Consider the following 16,832-nt stretch of genomic DNA (forward strand, 5'->3'; position numbering starts at 1 on the left):
ATTGAGAGTAATCTATCTCCCAGAGGGGCCAGAAAGATTAGAAGAGCTTCAGGCTCACTGAATTTAGTTTAGCCAACTTGAGGCAAAGAGCATTGTTGCTTTTTAAAGATTATTTTGTATATTACATTTGAAATGCAATTTAATATTTAAATGTAAGGAAATGGCTTCTACACTCTATTTGCTTACAAAGACCTAGGTCTCATTTAAACCCATTCCTTCATCAACAAATAATGATCAAATATCTACTGTCTTCCTAGTGCCTTTCCAGACAGTTTTTAAAGAAAGGCATGCTAAAGAATCACCTGGAGAACTTTCTTTTTTTAAAAAGATGTTATTTATTTATTTACTTGAGAGGGAGAAAGAGCACGGGGGTTGGGGAGGCGAAGCCGAGGGCGAGGGACAAGCGGACTCCACACTCAGTGCAGAGCGGACCTGGGGCTCAATCCCACTAAGCTGAGATCATGACCTAGATCCCAAATCAAGAATCGGACACTCAACCGACTGAGCCACCAGCTGCTCCACCTGGAGAACTTTTAATTTTTTAAAAAAGATTTTATTTATTTATTTGAGGTAGAGCGAGAGTGAGAGAGAGAGGGAGCGAGAGAGCACAGAAGCAGGGCGAGTGGCAGCAGAGGGAGAAGCGGGCTCCCTGCTGAGCATGGAGCCTCAGGCAGGGCTGGATCCCAGGCCTCTGGGACCATGACCTGAGCCAAAGGCAGACGCTTAACTGACTGAGCCACTCCGGCGCCCCTGGAGAACTTTTTAACCAGATCCTCAGTCACCCCCACCAGACATTACTATTCAGTAGTTCTGTGGTAAAGCCCACCCATTTATGTCCCGAACAAGCTCACAGGTGATGCTGATGATGGCGGCCAATGGTCCACACTCTTCTAGGGGTAGGGATACTACACTGAACAAAACTGGCAAAAATGAAAATAATTGCCCTCACATAGCTTATACACACACACACGCATACACACATATATGATTTTTATTTTTATTATTTTTTAAGATTTTTATTTATTTATTTGACAGAGACAGAGACAGCGAGAGCAGGAACACAAGCAGGGGAGTGGGAGAGGGAGAAGCAGCCCTCCCACTGAGCAGGGAGCCCGATGTGGGACTTGATCCCAGGACCCTGAGACCATGACCTGAGCCGAAGGCAGACGCTTAACGACTGAGCCACCCAGGTGCCCCTATTTGTTAAGTTTTTATGATTTATTTCAGTAAACTCTACACCCAACATGGAGCTTGAACTCACAACCCCGAGATCAAGAGTCACACGCTCTGATGACTGAACCAGCCAGAGTCCCAACACATAGCTTATATTTTAACAATTCTTTTAAAGTTTATTTATTTTAGTAATCTCTACGTAGACCCAACATGGGGCTCAAACTCACGACCCTGAGATCAAGAGTCACACACGCTTCCCACTGAGCCCGCCAGGCACCCCTCAGCTTATGTTTTCGTTGTAGGGAAATAGAAGCTGACAGACAGATGATAGAAATATAGATAGATGAGAGATAATATATATATATATATTTTAAGATTTTATTCAGTTATTTGACAGAGAGAGACACAGTGAGAGAGGGAACACAAGCAGGGGGAGTGGGAGAGGGAGAAGCAGGCTCCCCACTGAGCAGGGAGCCCATTGCGGGGCTCAATCCCAGGCCCCCGGGATTATGACAGGAGCCGAAGGCAGACGCTTAACGACTGAGCCACCCAGGCGCCCCTAGATAATATATATTGTGCAAGACGGTGACAAGAGTTGTAAAGATAAATCAAGAGGAAAAGGATAGGGAGTGGGAGACATTATTGAGAAGGTAATATTAAAGATGGAAAAGAGGGCGCCTGGGTGGCTCAGTCGTTAAGCATCTGCCTTCGGCTCAGGTCATGATCCCAGGGTCCTGGGATCGAGCCCCGCATCAGGCTCCTTGCTCATCTGAGAGCCTGCTTCTCCCTCTGCCTCTGCCCCTCCCCCGCTCGTGCTGGCTCTCTCAAGGGCTCTCTCGCGCGCGCGCGCGAGCTCTCACGCTCTCTTTCTCTCTCAAATAAATAAATAAAACCTTAAAAAAAAAAAAAAAAGATGTAAAGGAGGCAAGAGATCAACCCGGGTATATTTCTGGGGGAGAACAGATCAGCAAGAGGTAAGAGTGATAGCAAAAGCCCTGATTCAGGAGATTTTCTGGCTTGTTCCAGGATCGGCAAGGAGGCAGTTTCATGAGGGTGGAGGAGAACACAAGGTGACAGGTTGGAGGTTAAGTACAAGGCCACAAAAGGGTTCAGGTAATCCAGAACTTCGTCTTGTTACTCTAAATGTGAGAACACCGAAAGACGATTTTGAGCTAAGGAATAGTTTGATAGGACTTGTCTTCACAAAAATTCCTTCTGGCCAGTACTTTAAGACTAGATTATAGGAAGGCTAGGGTGCAAACAGGGAGACCCGTTTGGGAGGCTATTGGAATAATCCAAGGGATAGATAGATGGTGATGTGGAAAGAGTGGTAATCTTGGAGATGTCAGCAAAGGTCGAGTGCAGCTTGGGTTGGCACACTTGCCAGAGGTCACAGGTAATCTCAAGCCCCCAGCTCTCCTGTGACGCAGGCAATAATAAAATATATGAATGTTCTTTAAAAGAAAGAACCATTTCTTGCTACTCTACTGGTTCTCCAAGCCCTAGTTCATGTGATCAAAACTCACTCCAAGAATTTGAAAAAGAAACAGTGGGGGGAGCGCCTGGGTAGCTCAGTTGGTTGAGTTGCTGCCTTTGGCTCAGGTCATGATCCCAGGGTCCTGGGTTCGAGCCCCGCTTCGGGTTCTCTGCTCGGCGGAGAGCCTGCTTCTCCCTCTCCCTCTGCCTGCCTCTCTGCCTACTTGTGCTCTCTCTCTAGCTCTCTGTCAAATAAACAAACAAAAAATCTAAAAAAAAAACTTAAAAAAAAAAGAAACACTGGAGGACACAAAGGATTAAAAGAAAGAAGCAACTGAATTCTAGACATTTTTTTAAAGATTTTATTTATTTATTTGAGAGAGAGAATGAGAGATAGAGAGCACGAGAGGGAAGCGGGTCAGAGGGAGCCCGATGTGGGACTCGATCCCGGGACCCCAGGATCATGCCCTGAGCCGAAGGCAGTCGCTTAACCAACTGAGCCACCCAGGCGCCCTGAATTCTAGACATTTTGAAGGCACAGTCAATAAAGTGGGAATTAAGGTTTTGACCTGAGCAACTAAAAAGATGGAATTGTCATACACTGAGATGGAGAACACTATAGGAAGCACCCGTCTAATATTTCAATATTCATTTGAAATATTCATTTTGTGATGCCTTTTAGAAATCCAAATGGGGATGTTATATAGGCAGCTGAATAAATGAGATTGAGTTTGGGGAACAGGTCTGGGATAAAGACGTACATTTAAAGTCAAAAGCATAGAGTTGCAGGGCCGCTCGGGGGGCTCAGCTGGTTAAGCGTCTGCCTTCGGCTCAGGTCATGATCTCAGGGTCCGGGGATCGAGTCCCGCGTCGGGCTCCCTGCTCCTTGGGAGCCTGCTTCTCCCTCTGCCTCTCTGTCTTTCATGAATAAATAAATAAAATCTTAAAAAAAAAAAAAGCATAGAGTTGCGGGGCCGCCTGGGTGGCTCAGTTGGTTAAGCATCTGACTTATCTCAGGGTCCTGGGATCCAACCCTGCATCAGGGCTCCCGGCTCAGTGGGGAGTCCGCTTCTCCCTCTGCCCATCCCTCCACTTTTGCGCACTCGCTCTCTCTCAAATAAATAAAATCTTTTTAAAAACGAAGAAAGAAAGAGAGAGAGAGAAACAAAAGCGGTTTGAAAACGAAGCTTTGGTACACTCTGACTTTTAGATGTCAGGCGGGTGGCGGGGGGGTGGGGGTGGTTGAGAAGAACCAGAAAGGAGACAGGGAGACAGATTAGCCGGTGGAACACCAATAGAGTATAAATTAAGGAGAGAAGATTTAATTCTAAATGTGCAGGGGTTTTTTGTCTTTGTTTTTGTTATACTATTTGTGGTCACTTCATTACCTTTCAGGTCTCTCAACCCTATTTTCCAATGACCCATTATTTTCTCTAAGATACTGACACCGCCTTTGACAAAAGTGTTCATTCGCTGGAATTCGCATCCCCCCTGCTCTCAACATTTTTTCCATCTTGGCTCAGTCGAAAATCCTCCAAGTAGTCTTTTCTGATTCCCCTCCCTGGCCATACCTTCCCTTGTTTGTTCTCCCTTAGCATCTAGTACGTACCTCGTTTTTTGTTTTCTTTATGTTCAGTACTCATCGCATGACAATATAACTGTCTTTTTGGTCTATTTTGATCTACTTTACGAAACTGCTAGCTCCTCAAAAGTGGAGATGTTGTTTAATTATTTCTTTTCTCTCCGGCACATGATAGGCACTCATGAATTATTAGCTGAATAAGCAATAAATAAATTAATAGTTCCTAGCCAATAAATGTTAAAAATCACGAAATAGATCTACAAACACACACATGTTTGCACACATACGGACAAGAAACAGTGACGTAAAGATTGGGTTTATTAGGTAGAGTGAAACAATGTAAAGAAGAGAGAAGCAGGAACAGAGACTTACAGGAGAATTAAGTGAAAACAGGTGAATGCCTCTCGGTTTGGATACACTGGAGTAAATGCGAATGGACAATGGGTGAAGGGTAAAAACAGTGATAAATCAATAACCAATCTGATGATCCAACCAGTGATGAATTAATAATAAATTTGATAATGCCACATTTGATGTGTACACTCTGCCTGAAAATCGAGGGGCAGGGAAGTCTATATTAATACTCATGACGATTGTCGCTTCCTCCTTACCCTGACGGGTCAACAAAATCTGATGCAAAGTTAGGACACCTGTGCTCTTAAAAGATCATGTTGCCTAATGTGCATTTCTTACCTTTAAGTGAGGAATCTTTTCTGAAAAATATTTTTCATTTTTAATATTTAGCTCTTTTTTTTTCTTCTCCCTTCTGGCTGATGCTCCTAGGAAAACAAAATCTAAAATCATTTTTGCATTTGCAGCCCTGGACTCTAAGCACCTTGTAACACACCCCTCCTCCACCCACAGAGCCCACACCCCAACAAATCCAAGGTCTCTGACACCTTCCTAAGCATTCTCTCAACCTTATTCAAATTGCTTTCCAGGGCAAAGAATGTAGTAAGTTTGCCTTCTAGCTACCAGCCCCCTTCCCTTTGGTCTTCCACTCCAGACTAGATACAATGAGGCACAGGTGGGGGATGGGGGAGAATTTGGCCCAGGTTTTCAGGCAAAGACCCCCGTCAGCAAAGAACAAGGCCTCTGGTAGCTGCGGTCAAGAGAGCGGGCAAACTAAGGTCTTTGGTGCCCTTGACTGCACTTACTTACCAACTGTGCCAACTGAAAGCCAGGAAGTCAAGTTTTCTGCTTTTTAATTTACTTTTCCCCCAGTTTTATTGAGAAGTAATTGACATACGGCACTGTATTAGTTTAAGGTGCGCCAACACAATGGACTGATAGACGGAGATGTTGCAAAAGGATTACCACAGTAAGTTTAGTTCACTCCATCCATCACTCACGTTCTCCCTTTAAAGGACTCATACTCTGTAATGAGACGGAGACGGTTGGCCTGAGCGCAATGTATTTCCACCCACCTCTTCCTTGACACTCGTGTTCCTACTCTTTTCCCTTCCGGAATGATGGTCTGAGAAGACAAAGAAAAGACTACAAAGAATCGATCTCTGTGCTTTGGTCCCGGCAATCCGCCTATGCTCACGGATTGGCATCCTTAAGAACGAATATCTCTTTTCTAGAAGCAAAGCCAGCAGTTCTAGGTGGAGACCCAAGGAGCAGAGTGTATGCGAGGATTAGTCAGGCTTGCATCTCCGGAAAATACACCGTTGGAATGTGCTAAGGGTTTACTTGGAGGAGTGGGAGACTGGAAAAGAAGAAGAAATCTTAGGTTTCTCGGATATTGAATTTTTTTTTTTTAAAGATTTTATTTATTTATTTGACAGAGAGAGAGAGCACGCACAAGTAGGCAGAACAGCAGGCAGAGGGAGAGGAAGAAGCAGGCTCTCCGCTGAGCAGGGAGCCCGATGCGGGGCTCGATCCGAGGACCCTGGGATCATGACCTGAGCCGAAGGCAGGCGCTTAACCACCTGAGCCACCCAGGCGCCCTCTCGGATATTGAATTTAAGAGTGGGGAGGAAAATTGAGAGCTGCAGACTGTTATCTTTGTCTATAAATAGGTTCATGCTGAAACCCAACTATAAAAGGTGGTCCTTTGGAAAACATACAGGAAGAGCAAAAACAAAAAACGAAATTTGAGAGCGGGGATGGAGTGGGGTTGCAGGACATGACAGAAATGCCAGGCCAAAGAAAGAAAAGTCGATTTAAAAAAGAGCCAGGTGGGGGTGGGGGAAGAAAGGCCAGAAGAAGAGGTTTGCTTAGGAAGAAGAGAGAGGAGGGCCCAACACGGATTCTAAAAGGAACTTGTCACAAACGCTTTGGCAAGACCCTTTACAGGAGTATCATTTGCTTAGGGGATGTTCTTCTTGACCTCCCTCTTTTCAACTGGGTTGGTTTACAGGTCAAGAAATTTCATTATTTTACATCTAGGAATGTCCCAGATAAAATTAGAAGGGGGTGCTCTCAATCTATCATGTTGTTCACTGGATTAAAATAGTAATCACAACAAAAGTCAATTTCAAACTTGGAGATCGTGAACATAGGATAAAGATAGACTTTCTCTTAACAGCCCTCATTTGTAGATCACTGGTGTTGTCAACTATTATGAGGATTTAGTCTTTATTTTCTTTACTTTTTAGAGCCACGCAGAAAGAGGTACAGATGAGGAAACTGAGCCAAGAGTCTATCCAGCAACTTGTATATAGAAACTACTTACAAATTTCCCATACTGACGGCAGAAGCATAATTACCTGCAGGGCACAAAGTCAGCAGGTCAGCAGGCTGCCACTCCTTTCCTCTGGCTTTTGTTAAAAAGGAGACAACAGTCCTGGGGGAAAGACTTGTCTGTCTGTCTCTCTGAAAGCTAAAAAACAATAAGAGGATCTTGAAAACAAGTATTAGTTTTGATATCAACTCACACCTTAGCAACATACAACATGTGTCTTATTGTGACCTTAGGGGGACTTTGAGGAAGGAGGAAGAGGAAAAGAGAGCTACTGGTTCAAGTTTCCGCCAGCACCAGCTCAATTTTGAGACCCTAAGGGTCTTAAATCAAGAAATTAATGGTTCTAGTGGAAGGTTCAATCACCTGAGGTAGTCTCAGGTGCATCTTTCATTTGAAAAGATGGAAATGTAGTGAACCCAGAAATATGTAATTGTTGGGTTTCCCTTTTCTTAAGGTTCTGTGGCCCCCGTTTCCCCGTTCCCCACCCAGTGTGGACTACCCGGCAGCTACCTTTTACATTACAATGGCTTTGGTGAGACTGGCAGACAGGATTAACTGAGAATTCGCAAGGGTGTGTGTGGGCGTGGGGCAGCCAGGAGGGGCGGTCTGAGGATGGTGGAGCCTTCCTTATAAATCTAGAGCCTCTCAAATTTTCTCCTCTGGTTCCATTGGGCTGGTTGGCTCTTACTGTTGCAGTGGTGACACACTTCATCCTGTCTTTCTCAGACTCCTAACATCTGGAGGGCTTCCTACTCTCCTCAGCTCTTCCACCTAGATCCATAAGCCTGGGCCTTTCTTGCAATCTCGCTCTTTTTTTTTTTTTCCCTCTACCCTCAACTCACCAACATGAGTGCAGCTCCAGCTCTGCCCCAATGCCCGCCTGGCCCCGAAGCACCCAGTTCTAGGGACTCTTCTCCAATGCCTGAGATTTATGGGCCTGAAGAAAATTATGCGTCCCTGCAAATGTCATCTGCTGAGACACCCCACGCGGAGACCGGTAAGGGGAAAGGAATCCTCAAAAAGCTGCTTTCCTTGAGGGAAAGTGAAAGGCGAAGGAGGGTCAGGGTCCTTCGTTTCCCTCGTGAGCAATTATAGTCCATTAATACGAGCGGGTGTCCTCAGTTAACCCTCTCAGCACCTGTCTTGGTTGTAAGTTGGTGGCGGGTGCCCGTTCACCTGTCCCAGGTGTCAGTCAAGAGACAAGGGCCCCAGGATGCGGGCATTTCGGCTGTTCACTGGGTATTGGAGGGCTTACGTGCACAGGCGCTGTGGAAACGCAAATGTGATGTGATAAATGAGCTGATGTCTAAATCTTCACGCAGTGCTGAGGACACGGTAACGGTGTTAAGTGCTAAGCCAGAAGTCCTAGCATCACAGCTGGGGTGGGGGATGTGGTGAGCATCCCCTTTTTGATTAGTCTTTTTTCACGGGGTGCCAGAAATGGCGTGGCTAGTGATGAATCTCACCTTACTGAAACGTTTTGCCTTTGTACGACAGTAGTAACCGGCTCTGCTCCCACTCCTTGGCTCTGTGGGTGTTACTCACCGGGGCAGTTCTGAGTTTCTGGGAGCCTCCTATGCCCACGTCTCTCCTACATCCTGGGGAAATGTTCGTCCCATTTTATGGTAGATAATTCCAGAAGGTTCAATCTGCTGACAGTCAAAGTGGCTAGAGCCCAAATTTGTGAAACCCAGTTTGGCTTCTAAATGGTAACCACGGGTGGGGGGTGGGGTGGGTGCTCAGGACACTGTAAAGGCAGTACATTTTTGTAAATCCGTCAGGCAGCAGTTGTTAAACATGAAAATGTAAACTTTTCACCATTTCTTAAGGTTTGTGGTAACTATCATTTTTTTGAGATTTTTTTTTTTTAAAGATTTTATTTATGTATTTGAGAGACAGAGAATGAGAGAGAGAGAGAGCATGAGAGGGAAGAGGGTCAGAGGGAGAATCAGACTCCCTGCTGAGCAGGGAGCCCGATGCGGGACTTGATCCGGGGACTGCAGGATCATGACCTGAGCCGAAGGCAGTCGCTTTAACCAACTGAGCCACCCAGGCGCCCCTCATTTTTTTTAAGATTTACGGTAAAGATAAAGACTTAAATTGTTTACATGATGATTATCCCTAAAACTAAGCTGTGGGGAAGGACTAAGTAAGCATCTCCTTTATTGGAATGTTAGATTTTTTTTTTAAAGATTTTATTTATTTATTCATGAGAGACAGAGAGAGAGAGAGAGAGAGAAGCAGAGGGAGAAGCAGGCTCCCAAGGAGCAGGGAGCCCGATGCGAGACTCGATCCCAGGACCCTGGGATCATGACCTGAGCCGAAGGCAGACGCTTAACCATCTGAGCCACCCAGGTGCCCAGAAATTAATTTTTAGTTAGACGGTCAATACACGCCAGGTCCTGCGCTAGACAACTTTCTCTGTCACATTGCTTTAATCAGTGAAGGAACTCCCTCTGTGAGGGAGAGAAATACTTCTGGAAACGGCGTCCCACAGCTAGTAAAGACAGAGTCTGAAATGAAAGCCTGTCGGAATTCCCAGTTCGTGCTACTCCTGGTATTTGGAACTGGGCAGTAGTCAGCCGTGGATTTTTAAAGGGTCCCCAGAATCTGATGTAGGTGAGGATTAATTTTACAAAAAGGAGTCCAGTGATCATTCCTACCTTTCTGAGCAGCCACAGTGTAGGCTCTTGAGCATCAATTTGCAGTAAAAATCTTTTGCCAAAGAGGTTCGAGGGGCACCTGGCTGGCTCAGTCGGTGGAGCATGTGACTCTTGATCTCGACAATGTAAATTAGAGCCCCATGTTGGGTGGAGATTACTTAAAAATAAAATCATTAAAAAAAGAGAGAGAGGTTTGAGTCCCCTCTGCTTCCCAGCGGGTAGGCTGTTGGCCATGTCCATTGGATGTGAAATGGTGACAACTAGTACACTTAGTGGGCTGGCATCATCCGAAGATGAGCAAAGTGTGCAGGGTCCCTGAGTTTTTACTACCTAATTCTGAGGTTGTGAGGACTTTAAAAATGCTGTGAAAACAATGAATTTGCGAATATGATTGAGCATCTGCAAAGTTTTAGAGAAAAGTGTTGTTTTATTCCCCAGTCTCTCCTCTTCCTGCATCCATGGATCTGCGTGTTCAGGACAGCCCCGACTCCTCCACCAGTCCCAGGGTAAAAGTACCACCCACTTCTGGGGAGGAGAGAACAGTGAGGAAGGAAGATACGGCCCAGGGCAAGAAACAGAAGATCAGGACCGTGTTCTCTCAGGCCCAACTCTACGTCCTCAATGATCGATTTCAGAGACAGAAATACCTCAGTCTCCAGCAGATGCAAGAACTTTCCAACATTCTGAACCTTAGCTATAAGCAGGTAGGATGTGTTTTGTTCTCCTTGCAGTGACAAATGAAAAGCTCCTTTGCAGATGAGCTTTACTAACATCTGTGTGCTCTGTTTGTGTACCCCCTACAAATAATTTTAATATGAAAGTGGTTTCTTTGTAACATTTCATGACCATCTTTTTTTTTTCTTTTTCCTAAGCTTTTTATTTATTTGACAGAGAGAGGGCACAAGGAAGGGGGATTGGTGGGCGGGGGGGAGCGGATGCGGCAGGCTCCATCCCCGGACCCTGGGATCCTGACCTGAGCCCAAGGCAGACACTTGACGAGCCACCCAGGCGCCCCTCATGACCATCTTTAAATGTTCTCTTTAATTATGCCATAGTTTATTTAACCAGTTGTCCCTGTTGCACAAGCTAAAATGGCAAAAAGTTTTCCGATTTCTCCTTGATCAGAGGAGGTCTATATATTTCCATCTTCCAGCTTAGGAGAGTCCTTAACCAATACTGCTTCTCATTAAAATAAAAAAATGGAATCGTTTGTTTGTCTGTGTACAGTTGATTACTAATGAGATTAATAATTTTTCATATTCTTGCCTAATAGTCAGATATTTTATGGTTTTCTATCACTGGTGTCATACTTGGAGATAAGTCCTCCATTTCATAATTTTATAGTGTGTGGGTGTGTACACCTGTACATACATAATCTGGTCCTTCTCAATCTCATTTCTAATTTATAGTTTATAAATCATCTGGAAATTGAAGTTTTGTGTGCTGTTATATAACTTGATAATTTCTAAATAGTTCTAGTGGTATATTTTATAATTCGTGAGTTAAAATTACCACCATTATCCCATTAAATACAGAAGTGTGCTTAGGTGTGCCTGGGTGGCTCAGTTGGTTAAGCAACTGACTTGGGCTCAGGTCGTGATCCCAAAGTCCCGTGGTTGAGTCCCGCACTGGGATCCCTGCTCAGCGGGCAGTCTGCTTCTCCCTCTGACCCTACCCCGTCTTGTGTTCTCGCTCTCGCACTCTCTCAAATAAATAAAATTAAAAAAAAAAAAGCAGTGTGCTTATGGGGGGAGGTTTTTTTTTTACTGCAAAGTAACCTTTTAACTGTGACTAGCGGGATGGCTCAACTATGAAAAGGGGGATGGGTAGATATCTACACGTGAACTTTCTAGTGAGTAGATAAGTAGTATATCTTCTCTAACGGGTTAGCTGTATTAAAGCAGCCAGCTGACTTGAGGGGCTTTGAGATTCATTCACAGAAAATTGTTTCCAGATTGCAGAAAGGACTCTAGAAGTTTTCATCTTTTTCCTGAGCTTTAGATACTGTCAGGGGAAAAAAATGTTCACAATATTCTTTGATCCTTGGTACATCCACACGACTGGTATTTTATGTTTTCCTGTCACTTTTTTTTGGTAGGTGAAGACCTGGTTCCAGAACCAGAGAATGAAATGTAAGAGGTGGCAGAAAAACCATTGGCCAAAGGAGAGCAAGAGTGTGACTCAGGTGATGGGAAGCTTTTATCTTTCTGCTTTCTTTTCACTGACTTCTTAGTTTTGTTCGTTGCTAAACCATACAACCCCAACCACACACGGTTCTGATTTTCCTCCGAGCTTTTCAGTTAATCTGCTATTCCTTTTCAGAACAGCACAGCAACCGCACAATACCCAGGCTTCTATTCCTACCACCAGGGATACCTGAGGAACACTTCTGGAAACCTTCCTGGAAACCAGACCTGGAACAGCCAGTCTTGGAGCAACCACTCCTGGAACGGCCAGTCTTGGGGCAACCATTCCTGGGCCAGTCAGACCTGGTGCCCCCAAGCCTGGAACAATCAGCTCCAGAACTGTGGAGAGGAATCCCTGCAGCCCCAGATCCAGTTCCAGCAAAATTCCATCAGCGATTTGGAGTCCATCTTAACAACTTCTGGGGAAAGCCATAGTGTAATACAACAATCCGCTAAGTATTTTAGTACCCAGCAAATAATGCATTTGTTCCCAAATTACTCTGTGAACATAGAGCCTAAAGATGCGTGACGATGAGTATATTATTCGATCTCAGTTTGGGTGGTGGCGGTATTACTTCTAGGCTTTGTCTTCTAGGGTCCTCTCTAGATCTCGGCCTCGATAATCTGTTTCCCATTGTTCTTATTGTGTCCACTGACGGGGTACGATTGGAGTCAAAGAGGTTTCAGGAGCGGTGGCTGCTCTGGACAACATGAGAAAAGGTGTTTCTGGCTATAGGTGACTAGATACAATCCTAATGTGGATCTCTTTAGGCTCTAGAGTCTAATCTCAAGAATAGGAAGTGAAGATACAAAGACGTGTGATGAAGGATAATTTGTATTTTCTAAGATTGTGAGGCTTTTCTTGTTAATAACCTCAATTACTACCGGTGAGGGGTTAAGCTATCGTGTGCTTCATTGATTTCCTCTGTCCCTTGTGATGTTTTACTAGCACTGTTAATTTGTTCATTATTCTAGGATTTGTAGAAAGATGTTTTGTATTTTAATGTATCATGATAATAGTACCCGTTTGGCTGATTGGTTTATAGGTTTAAGTACAAATAAATAAAATACCCACTTTACCCTTTGTTGTCTCTACCCTGATTTCACCAGTAGTTCAGGGAATAAAAACTGGATTAAACATGGGTTGTTTTGTTGTTAAAGATTTTATTTACTTGAAGAGACAGTACAGGCCGAGGTAGAAGGAGAAGCCATTTTCCCGCTGAGCAAGGAGCCCGGAGGTCTACCCATATCAGGTAGTAACTGTAACAAGGCAGGGTCTCCTGTCCCTTGCCAGAGTGGTGTCCGAAAAAGCCAGCTAAAGGGCGCCTGGGTGGGTCAGTTGGTTGGGCAACTGCCTTCGGCTCAGATCATGACCCTGGAGTCCCAGGATCGAGTCCCGCATCAGGCTCCCTACTCCGCGGGGAGTCCGCTTCTCCCTCTGACCCTCCTCCCTCTCATGATCTCTCTCTAATAAATAAATTTCAAAAAAATCTTAAAAAAAAAAAGCCAGCAAAAACAGAAGGCTTGAAGAAGATCCAGACTCCTAGGTATTACACAAAAATAACCTAGGTTTCAATGGAACATCACCCAGCACACTATGAATTACAAATTCTCAAAATTAAAAAAGAAACATACATGCCAATATCAAGATAAAAGAAATGTTAAAATTATCTGACAGATTTTTAAAAGATCTTTTAACGATTTTACTCACTTGAGAGTGACAGCTAGGAAAACTCAAGCCGGGAGGAGAGGGAGAAGCCGACTCCCCGCTGAGCAGCGAGTCCGATACAGGGCTCAATCCCAGGACCCTGAGATCATGAAGACGCTTAACCGACTGAGCCACCCAGGCACCCAGCATGGGTCTTTATACCCTTTTAATGTGTGGGGGGGGACAGTTAACTGAAATTTCTCTAGCCACTGGGGAGGCTCCTATCTTCGAAATGAGGAAAGGAAAGGTAACTTAGTATACTTAGTTGCTAGGTGACTGATCAAATAAATCTGAACTGATTTATTTCCCTTATGTGTGTAATAGTATTGAAACAACAAAATTTGTGGTTATTTGCAGTTAAAAGTTGGGGCAGGGAAGTGATAGACCTCTTAGGTTTCAAGAGTCTTAAATGTAGGGCAGCCAGGGATGAGGCAAATAACCGAAGGTAGAGGGCGCTAAAGAAGGGGGGGGAGGTCAGCTGATGTAACTCACATACAGGGAAGGTTATGTGTCCACCCTTGGGTACAATTATACTCTGCCAGAAAGAACTGTTTTGAAATAAGCTTATTTTAAGACAATTTTTATTTTTTTTTAAAGAGTTTATTTGACAGACCGCGAGAGGGAACACAAGCAGGGGGAGTGGGAGAGGGAGCAGCAGGCTTCCCGCTGAGTAGGGAACCGGATGCCGGGCTCGATCCCACGACCCTGAGATCATGACCTGAGCCAAAGGCAGAAGCTTAACGACTGAACCACCTAGGTGCCCGACATTTTTTATTTACGACCTTTTGTAAATGGCAGGTTTTATTAAAAAAAAGGACCTTGTTAAATTTACAGACCAACTACAAAGCACAATTTAATGTGTTTTAAAGTATAAATCTATTAATATATTAATGTTACCATAAACTGGATCAGAGTCAAATATGTAAGTTCTGAGGCAAGTTTGAAATAGGCTTTTTTATCCAGGTAAGTTATGTTCTCACCTTAGAAGAGGCTGGCGAGCCAGGCATCTGTGAATGATAGGAATCCTTTTTTTCTACTATCTTCCCATCCTGGCTCGCCCCCAGATTGATCTGGTTGAGCGCACTTTCAGTCAGTCTGCCTTCCTGCCCCACAGGAACGTCCACTTTCCGAAGCAGCAGAGGGTAACCAACCAGGCAGTTTTTCTGGCCCTTTCCCTCATGGTTCCCCCAATTTTCCAATGTTGTGAAACCTCACCCAATCAAATTATCTAGACATCTGACAGAAGAAATTGGGGATAATTTCTGCCAAGACCTAAGGACAACACAAAAGCCTATTCAACTGTCAGTTCTTTGAGTTTTGTGCCAAGCCCTTCATTATGAACAGATTGATAATAAAAACAGAAAGCATTGATCCAACAATTAAAATAGTACACGAAATCACCTCTAAATCCCCACATTTTAGTTTTATAATTCAACCAGATTTGAGTGTGACATTTTAAAAACGTAGTATCTCACTGTTCGGCCACCTGGCTTTTTCATTATGTTTTAAATGTATTGAGTGAAGGAAAAATTCCTTGAAGAGATTAGAGGGTTTTATTTATTTATTTATTTATTTATTAAGATTTTATTAATTCATTTGACAGAGAGACACAGCCAGAGAGGGAACAGAAGCAGGGGGAGTGCGAGAGGGAGAAGCGGGCTTCCTGACAAGCAGGGAACCTGATGTGGGACTCGATCCCAGGACCCTGGCATCATGACCTGAGCTGAAGGCAGATGCTTAATGGCTGAGCCACCCAGGCACCTCTGTTTTTTGTTTTTTTTAATTGTATGTCACTGGGGCGTCTGGCTTAGCTCAGTCGGTGGAACCCTGACCCTTGATCTCAAGAGTCATGAGTTAATACCCCACATTGGGCATAATGCTTATTTTTTTTTTTAAAGATTTTATTTATTTATTTGACAGAGAGATAGCAAGAGCAGGAACACAAGCAGGGGGAGAAGGAGAAGCAGGCTTCCCCCGACGTGGGAGTCGATCCCAGGACCCCGGGATCATGACCCGAGCCACAGGCAGACGCTCAACGACTGAGCCACCCAGGTGCCCCATAATGCTTATTTTTAAAAAAATTTAAGAAGTAATATGTCACATTTTTACTTTTTTTTTTTTTACCAAATTCTTTGCACATAATGAATCGCCAACACATCTGAGGAAATACTAAATGGTGACCCAGAGCCTAGAAATGGGAAAATAGCTATTATAAAAGTAATAGTCTTAGGGAAACTTCAATGTTAGCTCTCCAGCACTGAACCTTCCTGTGTAACGGATGTTTTTACACACTTGATTACTGCTTGTTTCTGCTTTGGATTAAGTTCAGCTATAAGACGTTGGGAATAGGCAAGGAAATGGCTAAGATTAAAGATTTAGAGTGAGAAAAAGAACATCTATTGTATTTTTTTAAAGAATTTATTTATTTGAGGGCGCCTGGGTGGCTCAATTGGTTGAGCGACTGCCTTCGGCTCAGGTCATGGTCCTGGAGTCCCGAGATCGAGTTCCGCATCAGGATCCCTGTTCAGTGGGGAGTCGGCTTCTCCCTCTGACCCTCCCCCATCTTGTGCTCTCTCTTTCTCAATTAAATAAATAAAATCTTAAAAAAAAAAGAAAAAAAGAATTTATTTATTTGAGAGAGAGTGAGCGAGAGAGAGAGCACAAGCTGGGGGAGAGTTGGAGGTAGAGGGAGAAGCAGACTCCCCGTGGAGCAGGGAGCCCAAGATCATGACCTGAGCCAAAGGTAGATGCTGAACCAACTAAGCCACCCAGGGGCCCCAACACCTATTTAAAACATGCTCGATACTGGAAAGGGAAAGAAGGGGAAAATAAAGATCAAAAGGGAAGGAGAAAAAAGGAGAATGATGATTTCTGGTGTTCCACCTTGTCTTTTGGAGATAAGCCATTCTGGAAATGCCATTCACCTACTCTTCTTCCCAACAGGTGAATGTTAGGGTAAAGACAAAACCCCAAAGGCGGAGGACAGTGAAACCCACGATCATCAGGGAACCAGAGGGAGTCTGGATTTATCTTTCCAAAAGATGGGACCTCTTGGGGTAACTGGCTGGCTCTGGGTTAAACGTCTGTCTTCTGCTCTGGTCCTGATCTCAGGGTCCTGAGATCAGCCCCCTATCAGGCACCCTGCCCAGCGGAGGGCCTGCTTCTCTCTCTGTCGGCAGCTCCACAACCACCGTCCCTTCCCCGCTCCTGTGTGCACTCTCTCATTAATGAATAAAATATTAAAAATAAATAGATAGTGGTGCCTGGGTGGTTCAGTTGGTTAAGCATCTGCCTTCGGCTCAGGTCAGGATCTCAGGGTCCTGGGATCGAGCCCCACATCAGGCCCCCTGCTCAG

The 16,832-nt window shown here is 44.5% G+C and overlaps 1 protein-coding gene across 1 annotated transcript; it reads left to right on the forward strand.

Moving 5' to 3' along the window:
* The first annotated feature begins 7,766 nt into the window (after window positions 1–7,766).
* On the forward strand, window positions 7,767–12,298 carry LOC118357361 (homeobox protein NANOG-like). The gene is made up of 4 exons (XM_035729332.1): window positions 7,767–7,917; window positions 10,022–10,287; window positions 11,682–11,768; window positions 11,906–12,298. The coding sequence occupies exons 1-4, from the start codon at window positions 7,767–7,769 to the stop codon at window positions 12,296–12,298; spliced, it is 897 nt and encodes a 298-aa protein (XP_035585225.1).
* The last annotated feature ends 4,534 nt before the right edge of the window (window positions 12,299–16,832 follow it).

The sequence above is a fragment of the Zalophus californianus genome, chromosome 9 (genome assembly GCF_009762305.2).
Source record: "Zalophus californianus isolate mZalCal1 chromosome 9, mZalCal1.pri.v2, whole genome shotgun sequence".
Lineage (NCBI taxonomy): Eukaryota > Metazoa > Chordata > Mammalia > Carnivora > Otariidae > Zalophus > Zalophus californianus.